The sequence below is a fragment of the Eumetopias jubatus genome, unplaced genomic scaffold (genome assembly GCF_037043125.1).
Source record: "Eumetopias jubatus isolate StellerSeaLion01/CBP00866 unplaced genomic scaffold, mEumJub1_p1.0 scaffold_13, whole genome shotgun sequence".
Taxonomy (NCBI): domain Eukaryota; kingdom Metazoa; phylum Chordata; class Mammalia; order Carnivora; family Otariidae; genus Eumetopias; species Eumetopias jubatus.
In genome coordinates this window covers 53,132,968-53,153,031 of record NW_028274819.1, presented here as the reverse complement: position 1 = coordinate 53,153,031, position 20,064 = coordinate 53,132,968, and the positions used below count along the sequence as shown (strand labels likewise).

The 20,064-nt window shown below is 40.0% G+C and overlaps 2 protein-coding genes across 2 annotated transcripts; one reads left to right on the top strand and one right to left on the bottom strand.

Moving 5' to 3' along the window:
• Positions 1–1,416: 1,416 nt before the first annotated feature.
• Positions 1,417–3,270, top strand: LOC114218656 (olfactory receptor 51G2-like). Its single transcript, XM_028115832.2, has 2 exons — positions 1,417–1,446; positions 2,290–3,270. Exons 1-2 carry the CDS (start codon positions 1,444–1,446, stop codon positions 3,268–3,270), a joined length of 984 nt encoding a protein of 327 aa, XP_027971633.2. The 5' UTR covers positions 1,417–1,443.
• An 11,994-nt stretch (positions 3,271–15,264) lies between these two features.
• LOC114218589 (olfactory receptor 52P1-like) lies at positions 15,265–16,212 on the bottom strand. The gene has a single exon (XM_028115763.1). The coding sequence runs from the start codon at positions 16,210–16,212 to the stop codon at positions 15,265–15,267; it is 948 nt and encodes a 315-aa protein (XP_027971564.1).
• Between the last annotated feature and the right edge of the window lie 3,852 nt (positions 16,213–20,064).

The window sequence follows — 20,064 nt, the reverse complement described above, 5'->3', positions numbered from 1 at the left end:
TGGTCTTCTCTTCTGTGGATTCTTTGTGTGGTCCTTGACAAGTTTCCTCTACCTCTCAGGCTCTTTCTTCATCTCTAGAAGGGGAATGATGCCATGAACAGCCTTTGGAGGTAGGGAGACTTCAAGAGATAATGGATGTAAAATCTGCTTTTTAATGCCTACCACGTGCTGAACAGTTTATAGTATTTTCTGTGTTCACACTCTGTGAGGTCAGTATTCTTGTCCTTTTTCTATGACAAGAACACAACTTTTTGGTGCACTTGTCACTCCTGCAGCACGGGAGTGGGGGAGGAGGGACCAGCCTCCCTGTACCAACCACCACAGCATCCTTGGGTCTTGGGTGAAGGTGGGCTGTGGAAGGGGACTTGGCCACTGCATCCAGAGGATGAGTCACAATCTGTGTGGAAAGGCTAGAAAAACTAGGAATGATTGGAGCAGAGGGGTCTGGCTGGATTGATCTGAGGACCACTTCTAGTGGGTGACCTCATTCCAGTCCCCAACTTCTGCATCTGCTTTAGAGGAAGTGGGGTTGGCGGGAGGGGACAGAAAAACTGGCCTTTAAATTGTCTTGAGGGCCAAGGATCTAATAACCATAAAGTGCTGGAACCATGCTTTCTTGTATAAAACAATTAAGCAAATGGCCTTTGTCTTTAGGCCAGCTTGGATTTAAATCCCAGATCTGCCACCTATCTTCATAACCTTGGCAAAGTCAATTAGCATCTCTGAGCCCCAGTTTTCTCATCAGAAAATGGAAAAAGGGTTTCTCCACAGGCTGGAGGATTAAGCAAGCAATACATGTATGGAGCATTTATAAAAGACAAATGTTGTTTCTGACTTTTACTATTATTTTGTAAGAAGAAAACCTTAGGACCCTGAAGATGAAGAAAGTAGGACAGTCAGGAGGCATAAATATCTAGAGAAATGATGACAATTTGCAGTTTCACTGGGATCTGAGAAGAGGAGAATGTTCAAATACAATTGATTTGGGGAATATGTTATGGAGTAAAAAAAGATATCAGGTTTTTTGTTTTTTGTTTTTTTTCCTGGAGATTTCATGGATAACAGGAATGGGAGGAAAGCCTGACAGGTATTAGAGGGTAAGCTCTGGGGACAAAGTAGGAGAATTACAGTTTGTGCTTCTGTGAGACATTCAATTTATAATGCAAGTCAATGTGAAGATGGTAGACACAGGGAGATGCAGTGCTGTTGCTGAGGAGAGAATCTGGGGAGGCTGGAAAGCCCGAAGGTGTGATGTGAAGTTATGGGATCAGCGGAGCTTTAATACTACACTCTGGCCTCCTTGCTTAACATTATTAATCCTGGGGTTCTGGAACCTCAGCTGCTCTAACTCTTCAGGTGGTTACCCTCATGCCAGTCAGCCTCACCCTTCTGCCCACACCAAGGAGAACTTCAAAGTCCTTGGGGGCTATCATAACAGCTTTTATGGCAAGAGGGCTGAAAAAGATATTTCAGAGGACAGTGCCTTCCCATTGAGTCCATGTCCACAGGACTGTCTCAAAGGCAGAGTCAGAAGCTTCAAGCAGCTAAGGGAGCTGGAGATGGGGCTGGGGAAGATGGCATTTTAACAAAAAGTGCATCATCTGAGTTCCCAGATGTCTTGTTTACCAGACTTAGCTTGAAGAACTCTTGGATACTTACTCTAAGCCAACCCATCTTCACAGGAGAGAAATTTGTCACTATTGAACACATTCAAAAGAACCTATTTGGGGCCCCAAAGGCATTTCCAGAAAAGAAGTACAGAAAATGTTGGTTTTAAGCAGCACCAGAGGAAAAAACCAACCAGCCTCCTCAGACGAAGTTTTTTGAAAATACATCCTTTGTCTGAATGTGTCCTTTCTAGTGTATTTGTTAATAGGTATCTCAGGCTGTAGAAAACCTGCCTCTAAGAATAAATAAAAATGGAGTCTCTACTGCTTATTCATAATACCATCCTAAATTTTGACAGAAAATTATTCTCCTTTCTTCACTGTTTAATCTGAGGAGACACTTTGGAGATAGGTCTTTGGGTATAGCTTAAGTGAATAAAGGAGGTTGTTTAGGCCCAAGAGAAGATATTGAGTGGCTAAAGCAGTAAACAGAGATCAACTCTTAAAATGCATTTATTGTCACTATATCCAAAGAGAAGACTAAATTAGCCAGGAGATGGAGGGGAATGAAGTTTCTTTCATGGCCTAAGAAAGGGTTATGGGGCAGCGCTTTCTTTCCATCGCACACTTAGTAGGGACTTTATAGGTGATGATCAAATGAATGAATGCCTCTTAATTGTAGGGTGGACCACTCCATCCTGGAATCACTATGTTCTCCTGCAACACCAGCACTTCTGGTCATTCTACCTTCCTCCTCACTGGCTTTCCAGGCCTGGAAGCCTCTCATCACTGGGTTTCAATCCCTGTCAACCTCATCTGTGTGGTTTCCATTCTGGGCAACAGTATCATCCTTCTCCTGATCCACAGAGATCCATCCTTACACAAACCTGTGTACATCTTCCTATCCATGTTGGCAGCCTCTGATCTGGGACTCTGTGCCTCTACCTTCCCCACCATGATGTGGCTCTTCTGGCTGGGTGCTCGCGAGCTGCCCTTTGATCTCTGTGCAGCACAAATGTTCTTCATCCATGCCTTCACCTATGTGGAATCTGGTGTGCTGCTGGCCATGGCCTTTGATCGTTTTGTTGCCATCCAGGAACCTCTGCACTATGCCACAATTCTGACCCACTCAGCCATGGCCAGAGTGGGGGCTGCCATCCTGGTGAGGGCTGTCCTGCTCAACCTCCCAGGACCCATCCTCCTGCGGCGTCTGCTTTTTCCCCAGATCAGTGTACTTTCTCATTGTTACTGCCTGCACTGTGACCTTGTGGGATTGGCCTGCTCAGACACCCAGATCAACAGCTTTTTTGGCCTGGTCTCCATCCTCTTGTCACTGGGCCTTGACTCCTTTCTCATTGTGCTCTCATATGCTCTGATCCTACGAACAGTGCTGGGCATTGCTTCACCTGGGGAAAGGCTCAAGGCACTCAACACATGTGTCTCACACCTCTGCATTGTTCTCATCTTTTATTTGCCCAAACTGGGGTTGTCTGTGTTGCACCGAGTAGAGAAGCACAGCTATCCTGCTCTGGCAGTGCTCATGGCCAACCTGCACTTCTTGGTCCCACCTTTCATGAACCCCATTGTTTACTGCCTCAAGTCTAAGCAGATACGTCAGGGCCTCCTTAAGCGCTTCCAGCAGAAAAGGGTTGATGTCTCCTAGAAGAACAGAAGGACCCAGAAACACAAGACCCCTGTGGGAAACCTGGGTCTTGGGGTGGTGGAGAATTGGTGGAGAGTTAATTTTTGAGGTTTGAATGATTCAGCTTTTATTGTTGAGCCCTTTGTGGGGGCACAATCAGCTTTTACAATTATACTTTTGGGGGACTGAGACCATTGAAAAGTATATTTAAGTCTTACCTTGATAATCCTCTCATTGCTCTGTCTGATTAGAGCTAACCTATTTCAGACTTACACTGTGACATCTCCTTTCCTAGGCGACCCAGACACAGCAATTGAGAGGATATGTGTGCATACCCATTTGTTTAGGCACCTCTCTCTTTTTCCCCACTGGATTCCCCTCCCACCATTTCATTTCTAAACCTAAGGAAGAACTATATTCCTATTATATATAAGGTTAGGTAGAAGTAAACTATATTCACCTTGACACTGGCCTTCTCCCAAATTCAATATTAACGAGCTCACATATCAAGAAATAGACAAGGTGGGGTCTGGATGGTGGGAAACAACACAGGGTGATACTGCACATGCTGAATTTATCTAGCACTTATCTGCAGCCTAGGGAGTGGTAGTTTTCTCTTCATTCTCTTCAGGCGTGTCTCTGCTTTGAGCTTGAAGTTTGGTACTATTAAACCTAGGGAAGCTGCTCAGCAGAACTTCTGGATTGTGCTGGTTTCTCAAGCATCAATGGTAAAGTTGGAATAGCCCACTCACTTCCAGTGCAGGTGATCTGCTAGGATATAAGCTCCATAAGGCCAGAAATTTGGGGACTGTTCTGTTCACTGTTGTGTCCCCAGCTCCAAAAACAGTGCCTACCATATAATAGGTGCTCAATATATATTGTTGAATAAATGAATAGGGAAGACAAAGGGACAAGGAAAGTCTTTATGGCTGGTCCTCAGGAAGGGAGAGGACCAAGAGATCTGAATGTCTGAGGCCTGTGGGAGTAATGAGCAGTCGGTAAACTGTGATGGAATGAGATAAGGATGGGATGTCAGAGGCCTTGGGGACAAGGTGTGACTATCTCTGTATCACATGTCAACCTTGGTTCCAAGGGTGCAGCTCAGAGAGGAGCTTAAGTTTTTTGTGAAGATCTTCCCAAAGCCGTTCGCAAATTTTCAGAAGGAATTTTACCCAGAAACTGAAGGGTATCCCACTCGAGCACTAGCATTGCCCTTGGCCTGCTCAGCCCTAAAATAACCAAACATTTCATGGAGAACTGAAATAGGGGTATTCCTGGTAGAAAACCACTACTCAAATTTAATAGAAAAAGCCACAATAAAGCTATTTGGAACTTCTTGCTTCTATCTCTAGCTATCTAGATAATTAGTAATTTACTGCTCGTAGTCATTTCTATGTATCATTTTCATGAACTGAGACAAGAGAATAGGAACTTAGAGGCAGGAGGCAGGATGGGGAGCTGTGAGCCCTCTTCATGCAGTTCTAGCTGGAAAGGCTGTTTCCCGTATTAGATGTATTTACATTGACCACTGTATCTGCTATAGGATTCCAAAGAGTTCAGATCCCCATGGTTATCAGTAACTAGGAGAAAGCCACTGCCAACCCTCTGTGTCTGAAGGTCACAGATCCTGCCCATAGAGGTCAAGAAGCAAGGATAATAAATCATGAGTTTGGAGTTACCATTTTAGATTATGTCTAGTAGTAGCAAACTAAAGGTTTCAACAAGTCTAGTTTGACAGGCTACTTTGGAAGAGGAGGTCATTTGAAAAGATAGCTTGTGCTATATGACAAGGTTCCTCATCAGGGCCACAAATCTTGGATTGAACAAGCAACTGTGTTATCTAGGCCCCTCTGCCCACTTCACTCTCTACCCCAATAGTAAGGTTCTGACCAGAGAGACAGCATGTCCATCTTGCTGAGGAGGGTCCCACCTATTTCTATCAGAAACCCGAAGCTGACGTGATGGTGTTCAGGATCACAAGCAGCCTTGGGCAGTAAAAACAAAACAAAAAATGACCTTGGGTCCCCAAGGCTGGAAAAGTTCTATTGAGAGGGTTAGCAGAATTAAGCTTGGATATTAGATACCCAATCTAGGATTGTAGGGATCCTTTGGCTTTGTCATTTTTACCTTTTCTCAACAGCAGCACTGAGCTTGGAGACTTCTCTCATTTTAATTGCTGTCACCATGGCACAACCACTCTTACATTCTGTGGCTCCACTGACAGCAAGAACTGGAAGAGATCTGGCGTCAATGTCTCTACTACTTTACTTTCGGGGTACAGACATCCCGGCATGTTCCAGTAATGCCTTCCTCTGCTCCAAAGACCTGATAACTACTGAAGTATTTGAGCCTGACACAAGGTGGAATCCCAAGATGGTTTCTAGAAAGCTTCATTACTAGTTTGCCCTGTTAAAATTATCAAAGTGTGATATATATATTAGATTTTGTTATTAGTTAAAAGAAAGTCTATGTACATGTATCTAAAAACTCCTGCTCTTAATCTTTAGGCTAATAAGATTAACCCCCCACCCACTCCTGGGTGGCTCATTTGGTTAAGTGTCTGCCTTCAGCTTAGGTCATGATTCTGGGGTTCTGGGACAAACCACACATTGGGCCAGGAAGCCTGCTTCTCCCTCTCCCTGCAGCTCCCCCTGCTTGTGCTCTTGTCTCTCTCTGTCATATAAATAAATAAAATATTAAAAAAGACTATCCCCCACCCATGCAGAAAATTAGAGTTAAAAAAAAAATCTTCTGGCCTATACCAGTAAAAGGCAGAGGTCCTCCATGGTAGCTTTAAAAGGGACTCTAATTTCCTCAGCCAGAAGACAGACTACTGAAAATCAGACCCAGGATAGGATTTTAAGGCTGGCAGAAATATAAAGACAACTGAATATACAGTCTCAATAGAAAATTTGCTTTGGTGTAGATGACCTGATACAGAAAGTGTGGGACTCTAAGAGCAAGAAATGAGGCACTTCAGTGAATGAGCCTACAACTACTCAACCTTCAATATTTTCTGAACTTCCCAGGCTGGCAGAAGCACTTCTTTTCCCTTCACAAGGAGAGAGCAGTTTCTCTGCCTGGGAATCATGACATGACCTTATTTGAAGCAGGTGCTTTGCAAGAAGTTTCTTGCTCTCTTCAAGATCTACTTCATCACTTTTCATGGTTTCCAAGCCCGGTTATACCTTAGAACAGTGTAGGTGGAGAAATATACTATTTGCTTCTAGAGGAAATAACTTATATGCAAATAAAGTTGTAGAAAGTATAAATATGGCATATCCCTTATCTCCTCCCACCAAGAATCCCAGAAGTCTGAGATCCAGTTGAGAAACACTGTAATAACATAATAAAATTCCTATACAAATTCTTAGTTCATCAGTTTCTTCCCTTTGCTGTCTTTTTCCTCTTCTGACCTTGAATCCTAGGGTGGCTCAGGCTCTGTATACCAATCTTAAGACTGGCAACTGTCTCTATTTCTTAGAAAAACTGAAAGGATTGTCCTGACCCACGGATATTCTTCTGTTTCTAGCCACCAAAACATTTAGTATCTGTCTTCTGACTCTTGAGATGGTCCAGAGAGTTACTTTATATCTACTCATTACTTCAAAGCATTTATTATTAGTAGTAACTTGGTTAAGCCCATCTAATCACTCATCTGAATAGGATATAATGGTGGCCCCCGGCCTATTGGAATTACAAAATAGAGAAAAGTAGTGTCCTGAGAAGGGCTTGGACCTCTAACCCTGCTGGGAGAATGCTTAAACAGTGGATATCAGAAGGGAGAGGGAAAACAAAGGTCCCTAGAATGGACCCTCAAGTGAGGAGAACAGTGGGGCTAAGGAGAAGATGAAACAATAGAGCAGTACATGTTATGATGAACCAGCTGTACAAGAGTGAAGGGGCAGAGAGTGCAATGATCCTGGCCACCAGGTATAATTTCTGCTGTATTACAAGGTCAGAGAGACTACAACTAAGAAAATTGTACAATAGCTTAAATTGGGGTAGCATCCCTGATATCAGCAATTTCCTGTTAGGAAGACAGAGTTTGATATTTTAGTTTCACTAAGTTGAGAACAATTGGTAACACCTCAGACTTTAAACCTTCAGAAAAGCTGTGCCTTAATAGTACATCCACATACTAAGGGCTTTGATCTTGGAATAAGAGAAAAATAGATTAATAAAATCTGAAAGCCTGAAGTTAAACCTCTTAGGATAAGATCTTGACCCATCAATAAGTAAATTATGCCTGCTAGACAAAAACTAAAAACTCCTCAAGGCAAGATAACAGGATCAAGAGATTTTTCAATACATCATTTACAATATCTGTTATAGTTTGAAAAATTACTATACATACCAAAAAAGCATAATCAAGAGGGAAAAAAGTTAGCAGAAAGAGACTTCTCATAGCTCATATTTTGGGTTAAACAAATATTTTCTCTTTGTGTTTGGAATGAAATATTAAAACGTATTTTAGCATAACTATAAAAACAGTTTAAAAAATACAAAGATGGGTAAATAGGTGACAGTTAGTATGCAACCTTCTTGGGAGCTTCCCAGGTGTAATATGAAACTGGCCCCTGTACAGAGAAGGCAAAGAAAGACTGAAGAAAGAGACAAATAACTCCAGATTGGTGGGTGGAAGATTTAATAAGCAAGGGAACTTAACTTACATATGAGGCTTGTCTTGGGCAGCCACAAGGTGAGTTGATCTCCACATCCACCCACCAGAACCTTAAAAGTTTATATGGAGGCCTTAACTGGGCTTAGTCATGTATGCCATCCAGATGATCTCAGACATCTTACTCTCTCAAGGATATGTCCTTGGAACAGCTCCCAGTGTGAGAGTGGTAGGCAGAGCAAACATCTCAAGGACAGGGGAGGAGGTGAGGAGCCTCTGATTGCCTGGGTCCAGTGGTTCTCCTGATTCCCTCCTGATGATATGGGGATTTAAGGAGAAATTTAGAAACTGCATAAAAGAATCAAATGAAAATTCTAGATCTGAAAATATATCTGAAGTAAAATCATTGTTGGGGATAACATCAGACTGGACAATGCAAAAGAAAGGATAGAGAACCTGAAGACCAAGTCAATAAAAATTATCCAGTATTCTATTAACCAATTAATAGTAACAGAAAAAAATTTAAATAGAATGACATTTGGGTCTCTACCAAGTAGTCTTACATATAAGTGACTGAAGTCTGAGGAGGAGAAAAATGGGTCAGAAAAATACTTTGTGAACTAATTAAAAACATTTTCCAAATTTGATTACAAAATTACAAAAGTAATTCACAGATCCAGGAAATTCAGAGTCCCAAGCAAAATGAATACAAATAACACACTGACACAAAGTCAAACTGATGAAAACTAAATACAAAGAAAAAAAATGTAATCAAAGCTTCTGAAAAAAGATATTTATGGGAATAATAAGAATTATGAAAGACTTTCATAAGAAAAAAAATGAGGTGAAAAAAAAAGGGCCAATGTATTTAAAGTGCTAAAAGGAAAAATAAACCTGTCAATCTAGAATTCTATAGCTAGCAAAAAATTTATCAAAAATACATTTTAAGTAAGAATATTTTCAGGTAAAAGCTGAGAGAATTTCTTTCCAACAAACTTATACTACAAAAATGCTAAAGGAAGTTTTTCATGTTGAAGAGAAATACTATATGAAAATTTAGATCTAGAGGAAGGAAAGAAGAGCACTGAAAATAGTAAATATATGCATAAAATAGTTTTATTAAATTCTTTAAAGTAGTTTAAGTTTTCAAAGTTTATAATGTATACAAAGTATGTGTAAATATATATTTTATGTAAAATATATGTAAACATAGCACAAAGGACAGAGTAAATGGAACTGAACTGTTTAATATTATGTTTTACATGAAGTGATATAACATTAATTCAGGGAAGATTGTGATAAATTAGGGATATATAGGGTAAGCCCTAGAGCTACCTATACAAAAATAATATGAAATACGGCTAACCACAAGTAGAGGGGATAGAATGGTATTTCAATATATGTTCAATTACCCCCCACATGCAATATAGCAGAAATAAAGGACAAAGAACAAAGGAGGCAAATATAAAACAAATAGTATGATAGACTTAAACCCAAGTATATTATAACACTAAATGTAGACAGACTACATATTCCAGTTAATAAGCAGAATTTGTCAGACTAGATACGTAAGGCCCAACTTTTTGCTCTTCACAGTTAACTATAAAGCCACTGACAGTTTAAATGTAAAAGGATGGAATATGATGTACTATACAGTTTAAGAAGAAAGTTGGTTGTATAAATCAGGCAAAATTGACTTGAAAGCAGATTACCACTCAAGATAAAGAGGATCAATTTATTTTTTATTATGTTATGTTAGTCACCAGACAGTACATCATTAGTTTTTGATGTAGTGTTCCATGATTCATTGTTTGCCTATAACACCCAGTGCTCATTGCAATCTGTGCCCTCCTTAATACCTATCACTGGGCTAACCCATCCCCCCACCCCCCTCCCTTTTAAAACCCTCAGTTTGTTTCCTGGAATCCATAGTCTTCATTTTATAATGTTAAAATGTCAATTCAAATAAAATGAAAACAGAGGGAGGGAAACCATAAGAGATTCTTAAATGTAGAAAACAAACTGAGGGTTGCTAGAGGGGAAGTGGGTGAGGGGATGGGCAACTGGGTGATGGGTATTAAGGGCACTTGATGTAATGAGCACTGGGTGCTATATTGCAACTGATGAATCATTAAATTCTACCCATTAAACCTACCTGATAATCATAAAATACACTCCAAACATGAAGAAATATTAATTTGAAGTAGACATGGAATATTTACCCAGAGAGACTATATCAGGGCCATAAAACAAGTCTGAATACATTTTGAAGGGCTAAAATACAGCCTATGTTTTCCAACCATAATGGAATTAAATTATAAATTAATAGTGATAATAAATATAGAAGATCTCCAAGTACTTGAAAAGTAAATAACACATTTAAAATAACCAATGGGTCACAAAAAAAGTCATAAGGGAAATTAAACAGTAGTACAAAATATTTTTACACAATATCAAAATTTGTGGGATACAGCTAATGCAACGTATAGAGAGAAGCTTATACATGTGAGTTTTTAGGAAAAAAAGGTTTAAAAATCAATGGTCTTAAGTTTCCACCTTAAGAAGCTAGAAATAGAGGAGCAAATTAAACCCAAAGTAAATAGAAGAATGGAAATAAACAGCAGAAATTAAAGAAAAACAGAAAAATAAAGCCACAGTCTGGTTCTAAAAATTAATAAAACTGATACACCTCTCTCCCCTACCAGCATGATAAAACAGGACAAAGTAAACATGAATAACCAATATAATAAAAGGTGACAAGTCCTACAGAATCGAAAGGATAATAAAAGGATATTATGAATAATTTATAAAATAATTTATAAAATTATGTTGTATATTATGACAATTGTTTTGACAATCTAGAGAAAATGGAAAGATTGTGAAAATAGAAAATTTGAATAGAACTATATTCACTAAAAATTAATGTAAAATAAAAAACAAAGGAAACTTCAGACCCAGATTTCTTTCCTGTGTAATTCTGTCAAATATTTAAGGAAAAAATAAATGTTATATGAACATTTTCAGAAAATAGAGCAATAGGGAATACTTTAGTACATTTTAGGAGGTAAACAAAACCCTGATATAAGAACTTGACAAGGAAATTACAAGAAAGAAAATTACAAGATCAGTATCTGTCATGAACATAGATCCAATTATCCCTATCAAAATATTAGCAAAGTGATTCCAGCAATATACAAATTTGATAGTACATCATAACCAAGTGGGGTTTATTCCAGAAATATAAGGTAGTTTAACATTTAAAAATAAGTCAATTGGTATACTCCATTCATAGAATGAAGGAGAAAAATCATGTGATTACCTAACTCTATGAAAAAAAATGATGACCAAATTCAACACCATCTGGATAATTTTCAACAATGGTAAAGGAAACTTATGAAAAACCTACAGTTAACATGATATTTAATTATGAAAAATTGAATACTTTCCTCCTAAGATCAGAAACAAGGCAAGGATGTTTGCCTAATTCTATTGAATATTGTATCAGAGGTCCTAGCCAATATGGGATCAGAAAAAAATAATTTCTACAAAAAATATTACCAGGGTTTCATTATATGTTTTCTAACAAATTGATATATATATATATATATATATATATATATATATATATATATATATATATAGGAATGCAAAGAATATGGAACAGCCAGAAGAACTGTGGAAGTACAGTGTTGGAGAACTTATACTATTCCCTTTCAAGACTTATTATAAAGTTATTAAGTCAGTGTTGATATGAGGATATGAGATTGATATGATCATCAAATAGATTAATGAAAGAGAAAAGAAAAATCCAGAAATACATCCACACATAAAGAGTTGACTGATATTTGACAAAGTTGCCAAGGCAATTCAATTTGGAAAAGAGTTTTTCCAATAAATTCTCGAACTGAATATCCATAAGTGAAAAAAATAAATGATCTCTACTTCACACTTTATACAATTATTATTTGTGTTGGATCACAGACCTAAAATAAGTTAAATCTATAAGACAAGCACTAACCATGAATAAGATTGCTAATTTTGAGTTTATAACTAAAATTTATTTTATTATGCTCAGTTAGCCAACATATAGTTCTCAAAGGTTTTGTTGTAGTGTTCAATGATTCATTACTTTATACGCAACTAAAAATTTCTTTTTATCAAAAGAGATATATAAGAAAATCAAAAGGCAAGCCACAAAATTGGCCAATATTTTCACTATGTTTAAATGACAGATGACTTGTATTTGAAATATATAAATGGCTAGTACAAATCAATAAGCAAAAAATTCAATAAAAAATGGACAAAAGATATTAACAGACATTTCATAGAAGGTGTATGCACAAAGAGTAAATGTATAAAAAGTTGCTCAATGTCAGTCATCAGAAAAATGCAAACTAAACCCACAAATTACCATTTTACACATATTGGAATGGTTAAAATAAAAAAAGAATGGTAGTTTCAAGGGTTTATCAGGATGTAGAACAACTGAGAAGTGTTATACAGCACTGGCGAGAATATAAAATGGTCCAATTACTTTGGAAAACCATCTGGCAGATTCTGTTAAACATACATTTACCTTATAACCCAGAAATTCTACTTTTCGTTTAAGAAATATTCATAGCAGCTTTATTTATAATAGCAAAAAAAAAAAAAAACAACAAAAAACAACTCAAGTGTCCCAAAATAGTTAAACTTTGGTGTATTCATGCAATGGAATACTAGCAAATAAAAAGGAATTCACAGCTCATGCACACAATGCAAATGAATCTCAAAAACATGTTGAGCCAAGGAAGTTGGACACATAGAATATATATTATAGCATTCCACTTATATGAACTTCTAGAACAGTAAGTTTGATCCAAGGTAATCAAAATCAAACAGTGGTTTTCTCAGTGGAGGACCCCTAAGGGTTTTACCTGGAAAGAGCACGAGGGAACTTTCTGGAATTATAAAAATATTCTATATCTTGATTAAGGTGGTGGTTATACTGATGCACATGTTTGTCAGATATCATCTAACTATATATTTAACATATGCATTTTATTTTAGGTAAATTATACCTCATTAAAAAATAGTTTTGGAAAAATAAATCAACTGTAACCAATGGTCCCAAATAGAGTATAGCTGGTTTTCTTGATTTCCCCCATAATTTGAATTAAGTATCCTGGAGACTGAATTTATTGGCCAATCTGAGGTCTCTAGTTGCCTGGCAACCTGGGCTGTTTGTGGGAAAATTAAAGCTACTAATTTTGAGCCCTAGAGTGAAGGAAGAATTATTATGGTAACACAGGAGTCAGAGTACATGGGTGGGGGGGTTTTGCTGAGGTCTCCTATTCAAGTTGTCACCAGGGATTTATCTTCCTGAATCATCATTATATGTCCAAACCCTAGAAGAGTGTTTGTCATGTTGCATATTCTCAGTAAGGCCAGTGATATTAGGAAAAGAATTATCCCCTCATTCCTAGATTAAATCTTATTAGATTTTTGGTTCCAGGGTCTAGATTTATAGGAACTTATTGGATAAGGGGTAAACAACACAGAATTTAGAATTAAAAAGATCTGAATTCTGGCTCTGATATTTACTTGATTTCTTGGGCAAGTTATTACCTTCCTAATCTTCTGCCTTGGGCTCTGTAAAGTGGAGGTAATTATGTGCCTTCATCAGATGGTTATGAAACTCTAAGATGATGATGCATATTCTTGTGAGGCACTGCAGAGTGTTAAGTTAATCTACGGCTATAACTGGATGAAGTTCTGATGACCTAGGTCTTCCTGAGCCTGCTAGTGGCCTTCTCCTGTGCAAGCTCTTCCCTAACTTATTAGAATATTTGCCTGGGAGCCAAATACCTATTAACTCCTTACCAATCTGAATGTGGATTCTGAGCAGGGATGTCAAAACCAGGGCCTCTGCGAACTCTGGATCCTAATGGACCTTCTAATCACATCCATCACTTTAATTTTTAAAACCTGCTCTGGAGGTCAAATTGGACTGCTTTCTCTATTTTCTCTCCAAAGAAGGGGTCTGGTCTTTTTCCTGGACATTTGAGGCTTGGTGGCAGGTCCACATGGCCACTCCCAGGGAACAGACTTGATATCATCTAGTCTGAGACTTTGTTCCCACACCTTACACCCCAGGCATCATTGAAGGCTTCTGAGAAAGCGGCCTCTCCTATCTGTAGAGATGTGGAATGAAAAGAGGTGGGTACTGGGATCTCTTTTTCCTGAGCAAGTTAGGTGTCCTTACTCAATACCCATGGTCCCTGTGCTTATCCTAATCATATTTCTTTAATGTGGCTAATTAAACTAATTTGTTTCACTGTTGTCTCCCTATTGTCGTTTTCCTCTGGCTAATAGTTAACAGTCTCCACAAGGACTTTTGACCTAATCAAGTCCATACCCCTAGATTTTTAGCATACTAAATGCTCAATGAAAAGATGAAAATTCTCACCTTCCTAGATTGACATTACACTTCGTTGCCCTCTATACAGTGGATACAGTTGTCCCTATGGTCCATTGCTGAGTGTTCTATCTCCATCTCTCTGCTTCTCTTCTCTGTGTATGTGTTTCTCCTGTCAAACTTGGAGTTCGCTGAGGGAGGTGTTCATGTATCCATATCAGAGTAGGAACACCTTACTATGGATGAGGATTATTTTTCCTTTTCAGATCATCAGTCATATCTTTTTCATTTTATCAAGGTCTCCTAGAAGGTAGGAGCCATGTCAGAAGAGCAGTGTGGAATTCCCTGGGAGGCTATCATCAGCTTGGTGACCATGTTTCCCAATAGACAGGGGATCCCTAGGCTTTGTAACCATATCTACATCACAAGTGGGAAATATCTGATGATTCTTCACCCATCAGACTTGTGCTTTATCTCCTTATCAAAGTAAGGATACCACTGAGTGTGGGTTTTTCTTTCTCCACCATGCTGGAAACTACTGGTCTCTTAACAATTGGTGTTGGTTCACAAATTGGCTCCCATACACAGGGAGCAAGAAGAGACCAAGGAAAGAGGCAGGCCACTCCAGATGGGTAGGTGACAGGTTTAAAAAGCAAAGGACTTACTTAAGAGATTTGTCTTGGTGGCCACAAGATAAGTATCCATCTGCCAAATCTTAAAAGTTTATATAGAGGCCTTAACTGAGTTTAGTCATGTATAATGTCCAGATGGGCTCAACAATACCTTACCCTCTCAAGGCTGTGTACTTAGAACAGCTCTCACTGTAGGAATGGTGGGCAGAATGTACATTCCAGGGACAGAGGAAGGGATAAAGAACGTCCAAATGCCCCCAGCCAGCTCACAGGTTAACTGGTGGTCACATCCTCTCAATGGCCTCCTCCAACAATTGCCCAAGGCCTAAAGGAAGAAGATAGCTTTCCAGGGTGGGGTTGAAGACTTAAGACTGAACAATGCCCTGCTTCATCAGTCGGAGGGCTCCATCCCGGATCTGTTTGGTCTTCATGCCATAGATGATGGGGTTGAGCATGGGTGGTACAACAAGGTAGAGGTCAGCCAGGAGGATGTGGATGTGCTGGGGTACATGCTGGCCAAAGCGCTGTGTGTAGAATGAAAAGAGTCCTGGTGTATAGAAGAGAAGGATGACACCAAGGTGGGAGCCACAAGTGCCAAATGTCTTAGCCCTTGCTTCTTTGGAGGAAAGGCCTAACACAGCCTGGAGGATGAGTGCATAGGAGACAGCGATGCAAATGGAGTCTGTGCCCACCACCAGCGTGGCAGCAGTGATGCCATAGATGCTGTTTGGCTGTATGCCCCCACAAGCCAGCTTCACTACAGCCATGTGCTCACAGTAGGAGTGGGCCACCACTCGGCTACAGTAGCTCAGCCTTGCCAGTAAGCAGGTGAGTGGGGTCATGAGCCCCAAGCCACGAAACACAGCAGCAGCTGCCAGCTTGCCCACAGCCTCTGGGGGCAACAATGACCCATAGTGCAGTGGCCGGCAGATGGCCAAGTAGCGGTCAAAAGCCATTGCTAGCAGGATACCAGATTCGACGGCTGAAAAGCCATGGATAAAGAACATCTGGGTAGCACAGGCCCCAAAGTTGATCTCAGTAGCATTTGTCCAAAAAAGTGCAAGGAGCTTGGGCACAGTAGAAGTGCAGAGTACCAGGTCAATGATGGACAGCATGCATAGGAATAGGTACATGGGCTGGTGCAGGGCAGGCTCTGATCGCACCACCAGTAGCACTGCCATGTTGCCAAGCACTGCCAGGGCATACATGGAGCAAAAGGGAAATGCAATCCAAAAGTGGGATGCCTCCAGGCCAGGAATTCCCATGAGCAGAAAAGAGTTTGGGTTCTGATGGCTGTGGTTTGTGTACTGCATGGTCAGGTCCAGGTAGGGTGAGTAGAGAAGAATTTACTACCCTGCTCTAAACCCCAGGAAGCCATGAGAGATGAAGCCATTGGGATCCATTCTTATACTGTGGCTGAAACAAAGTGGGCAGCAGAAAATATTTGAGTTAGATCTCATGAGAAACATCCAGGATAAGAGGGCTGTAGAGCATTGGGAAGTGATTCAAGGCAGGAGGTGAAGTTATCATTACCAGGGATCAAAGGAGTCCTTTCCATTTGTGTCTGATTCAGTGATGTCTAGGCTGGGGCTGTAGGGTGAGTGGCATGGCTATAGAACTCTCTCCATCGTGAAGGTAAGTGATTAGAGAATCTTACCAGTCTTCTGTCGGCCTGTAAATCCTATTCTGCCTATACTCTCATTTCTTTCTGTTCCATCTGCCTATGTGACAATAAAAGGGTGATGTAATGATGAAAGGTCAGGCAGATTGGATGGAAGACTCAAATGCAATTACTTTTCAAGACGGGAAGATCAGGACTGAGAAGTTACAGAAAGGAAAGTGGGGGGATATTCAAAGGGTTTTTCAGGGCACTGAGCCCATGGTTACTCATGGATGAGACTCAGAACCTGGCTTCTGATCCAGAACAACGTTTACGTGGTGAGGGCCTGAGTCTCTTATAGCCTGCTAAAGCCATAACATTGCCTGGCTCATGTTAGTACTAGGATCCTGTGCTTGTTGTAGGTGTCTGTATGGATACTGGGAGAAACAAGTGAGATCATGCAGAATTGGTCAGTGGCAGAGGTCAGGCTAATTTGCCCATAATATGTGATCTGATAAAGTTATTGAGGGATGAATACAGTCTCATAAAAATCAAAGGTACATAAAGACGGTATGAAAAGTGACTTTTAATCACAAATGTTAACTATAAGCAAATGTTAACAATGTCCACCACATCTGTCTATTATCCACACTTTCTATATCCCCTGATCTTCCCTTACCTACATGTCCCTTCTCATTACTCTCTTATCCACTAGCCAGCCAGTAATTGAGAATTTAAGAAAGAATTTGATTAAGTAAGAAAGTCAGGAAGGGGACAGTAGAGGGACAGGAAGATGAAAAGGAAAGTTGAGAACAAGAACCAGGAATAGACACAGGCGGGAGAAGAGTACCTTTCTCACACTGATTTCTAATATAATGGGATTTGACTGTGTTCTGGTTGCTAGTTGGGACAGAGAATGGAACTAATGGAACCCTCTGGAGATAGCCCATTTTTATCCCTTACATTAAGCTACAATACTCCTTATAATCCCTTACATCAGCTATCCATACCCAGAAAGAAAGAGGCAAGAAGAGAAAGGGTAAGTTCTTCTAATGTGGTCTGGGCGAAGGAACCCTGGACAGGATGCCATCCCAGTGCCAACTGTGGCTGTCACTGTGGTATTGAGACAATCATCTTGTCTCTTTATGTCTCATCATCCCTTTTTCCAATGTGCTTCCTATTTTTTTCTTCTGTGCTATTTCCCCTCCCTGAATTTCTACCATTCAGCTTGGGATCGAGTATATCCAGAGGGTATTTCAGTTTTGGTGGTGGCTGAAGGGTCAGGGACAGAGAACAATCTGGGTGGTGGGCCCTTGTAAAATGGGACACCTGGGTGGCTCAGTCGTTAAGCGTCTGCCTTTGGCTCAGGTCATGATCCCAGGGTCCTGAGATCGAGCCCCACATCGGGCTCCCTGCTCGGCGAGAAGCCTGCTTCTCCCTCTCCTGCTCCCCCTGCTTGTGTTCCCTCTCTCGCTGTTTCGCTGTCTCTCTCTCTCTCTGTCAAAATAAATAAATAATAAAATCTTTAAAAAAAATAAAATGGTATATGTAAACCTGCTCCATTCTATGAATGAGCACACTATGTGCTTAGTTCAGCATGTAACTGTGTGTCTATATATGTTGCTGTATAAAATGCGTGAACAAGGCTGTACTCAGAAGACATAGGTACAAACACTTAGTTAAGACATTGTTTTGGAGTGTCCATACTTCAGGGCCCTTTCTTTGGTGTGGAGAAAATTTAGAGTTGAATAATCAGACATAAATGGGACAGCCTTGCCTTTTCCCTTTTTTCTTCTTCCACTCAGTCTTTTAATAATTGAATCAAGTTTCCTCAGCCCCTGAGTTGCCTCTCAAAGAATGTTCACTCTATCTTTGTAGTTACATAGCACAATGACTGCATGCTCCCCTTGCCTCAGACCCATTTGCACAGACAGAGAAAATGAAGTTGGAAAAGCATTTGTTGAGCACAGTATGCCCAGATTCTAAAAGAGATCAAGGTGAAGGCCTTGGGAGTCATCACTTCCTGTCCTCAATAATATTTGAGTTAGGTCTCATAAAAAATCTCCAGGATAAGATTGTAGGGCACTGAGAATTGATACAAGGCAGGAGGTGGGTTATCATTGCCAGCATTCAAAGGAGGTCTTGCCACTTCTGATTCAATGATCCCTAGACTGTGGGCTGGGAGGTAAGTGGCATGGCTACAGAACCCTCTCCATGGTGGAGGTGAGTGGCTAGAGACTCTTACAGCTTTTTCTCTCTACCTGTGAATGCTGTTGTGCTATACTGTAATTTTCTTCTGAGGGAGAGACTCTCAGCCTCTTCCATATGAATCACCCAGAATAACTCTATTTTATGTCCCTCTCGTTCTGAATTACCTTAGTGTTTGGTATTGAAAAAAGGCCTTACTTAAAATATGTTAGAACAGGAGCTCAAGTATAGGAACAAACCTGCCTCATGAGGAAAGGAACAAGTTGTTCATTGCTGGAAGTGCTCATGAGCATCTGGAAGCTACTTGCCAAGGATACAACTTTTATTAGTGGAAAAGTAAGAGCAGCCCATTTCAATTCTCAACTCTAACTCACCAACTGTGTGATCTCAGTCAAGTCACTCAACCCTTGTCAACCTGCTTCTTCATCTGTGACCTGGAGAGGTTGATTCCTACTTCAGAGGTTACTGTGAGGAATCCTTATGGGGGACATTCATCTAAGAGTACTACATGGCACATAGCAGTGATCAAAAAGTGTGATTTATTTGTAAGTCCCTATCTGAAGTAGAGACCACCTCAGTGAGAAAATGATCTTAGTGCAGCCATGTCTTTGGTCTGCTAGTAGTGTGCATATTATAGGGTGGAATACACAGACAGACTTACCAGATCTGGGGCAGGGAGTGGTAGTGAAGTCTCAGGTCCTGCAGGGATTAGTGTGTGGGGAGCAAAAAGGCTGGAATATTTATCCTATTATTAAGGCCCTGAGTAAAAATTCCCTGGGGATGAAGACATTTAAAAAGACCTTTGAGATACTGGAAAGAGGCAGAAAATTGAAGCTAGGATATTTGGGTAAGGTAGGGGGAAAAATAGGGCAATAGAGATTTATCCTGAGAGCTCAGAGTGGATGGGAAGGGGGTGGGTGGATGGACCCCCGCACACAAATAATCCTAAAGGCTTTCTGTCACAGGAACACAGTTTAGGAAATTTTGCTGATTTTCCTTTTTCTCCTGGCCCCTTCCATGTGTCCCAAATACTTACTTCTCAATATTTCTTTTGGTTCAACTACTTAGCTTCTCTGTCTGTTTTTCACTGTAAAATGAGGAGGCAATGAATATTAAATGAGATGACATATGCAAGGTACTTATCATTTTGCCTGATCTGTGCCAAGCAATTGGTAAAAAGTTTTTATTTTATTATCTAATTCAATGATCATTGACTGAGCATCTACTATCCACAAAGAATTATGCTAGATGTTAGGGCACAGAATTGAAGGGTCACACCTTTTTGTTCATAGTCTGGTTTGGGATGGGCAGACATAAAAAAATTAGTTATAATTTAATGAGAGACCTATAGATATAA

Bases quoted from the DNA above. Each gene is read 5' to 3' on its own strand.
- LOC114218589 (XM_028115763.1), bottom strand. From the start codon at position 16,212: ATGCAGTACACAAACCACAGCCATCAGAACCCAAACTCTTTTCTGCTC.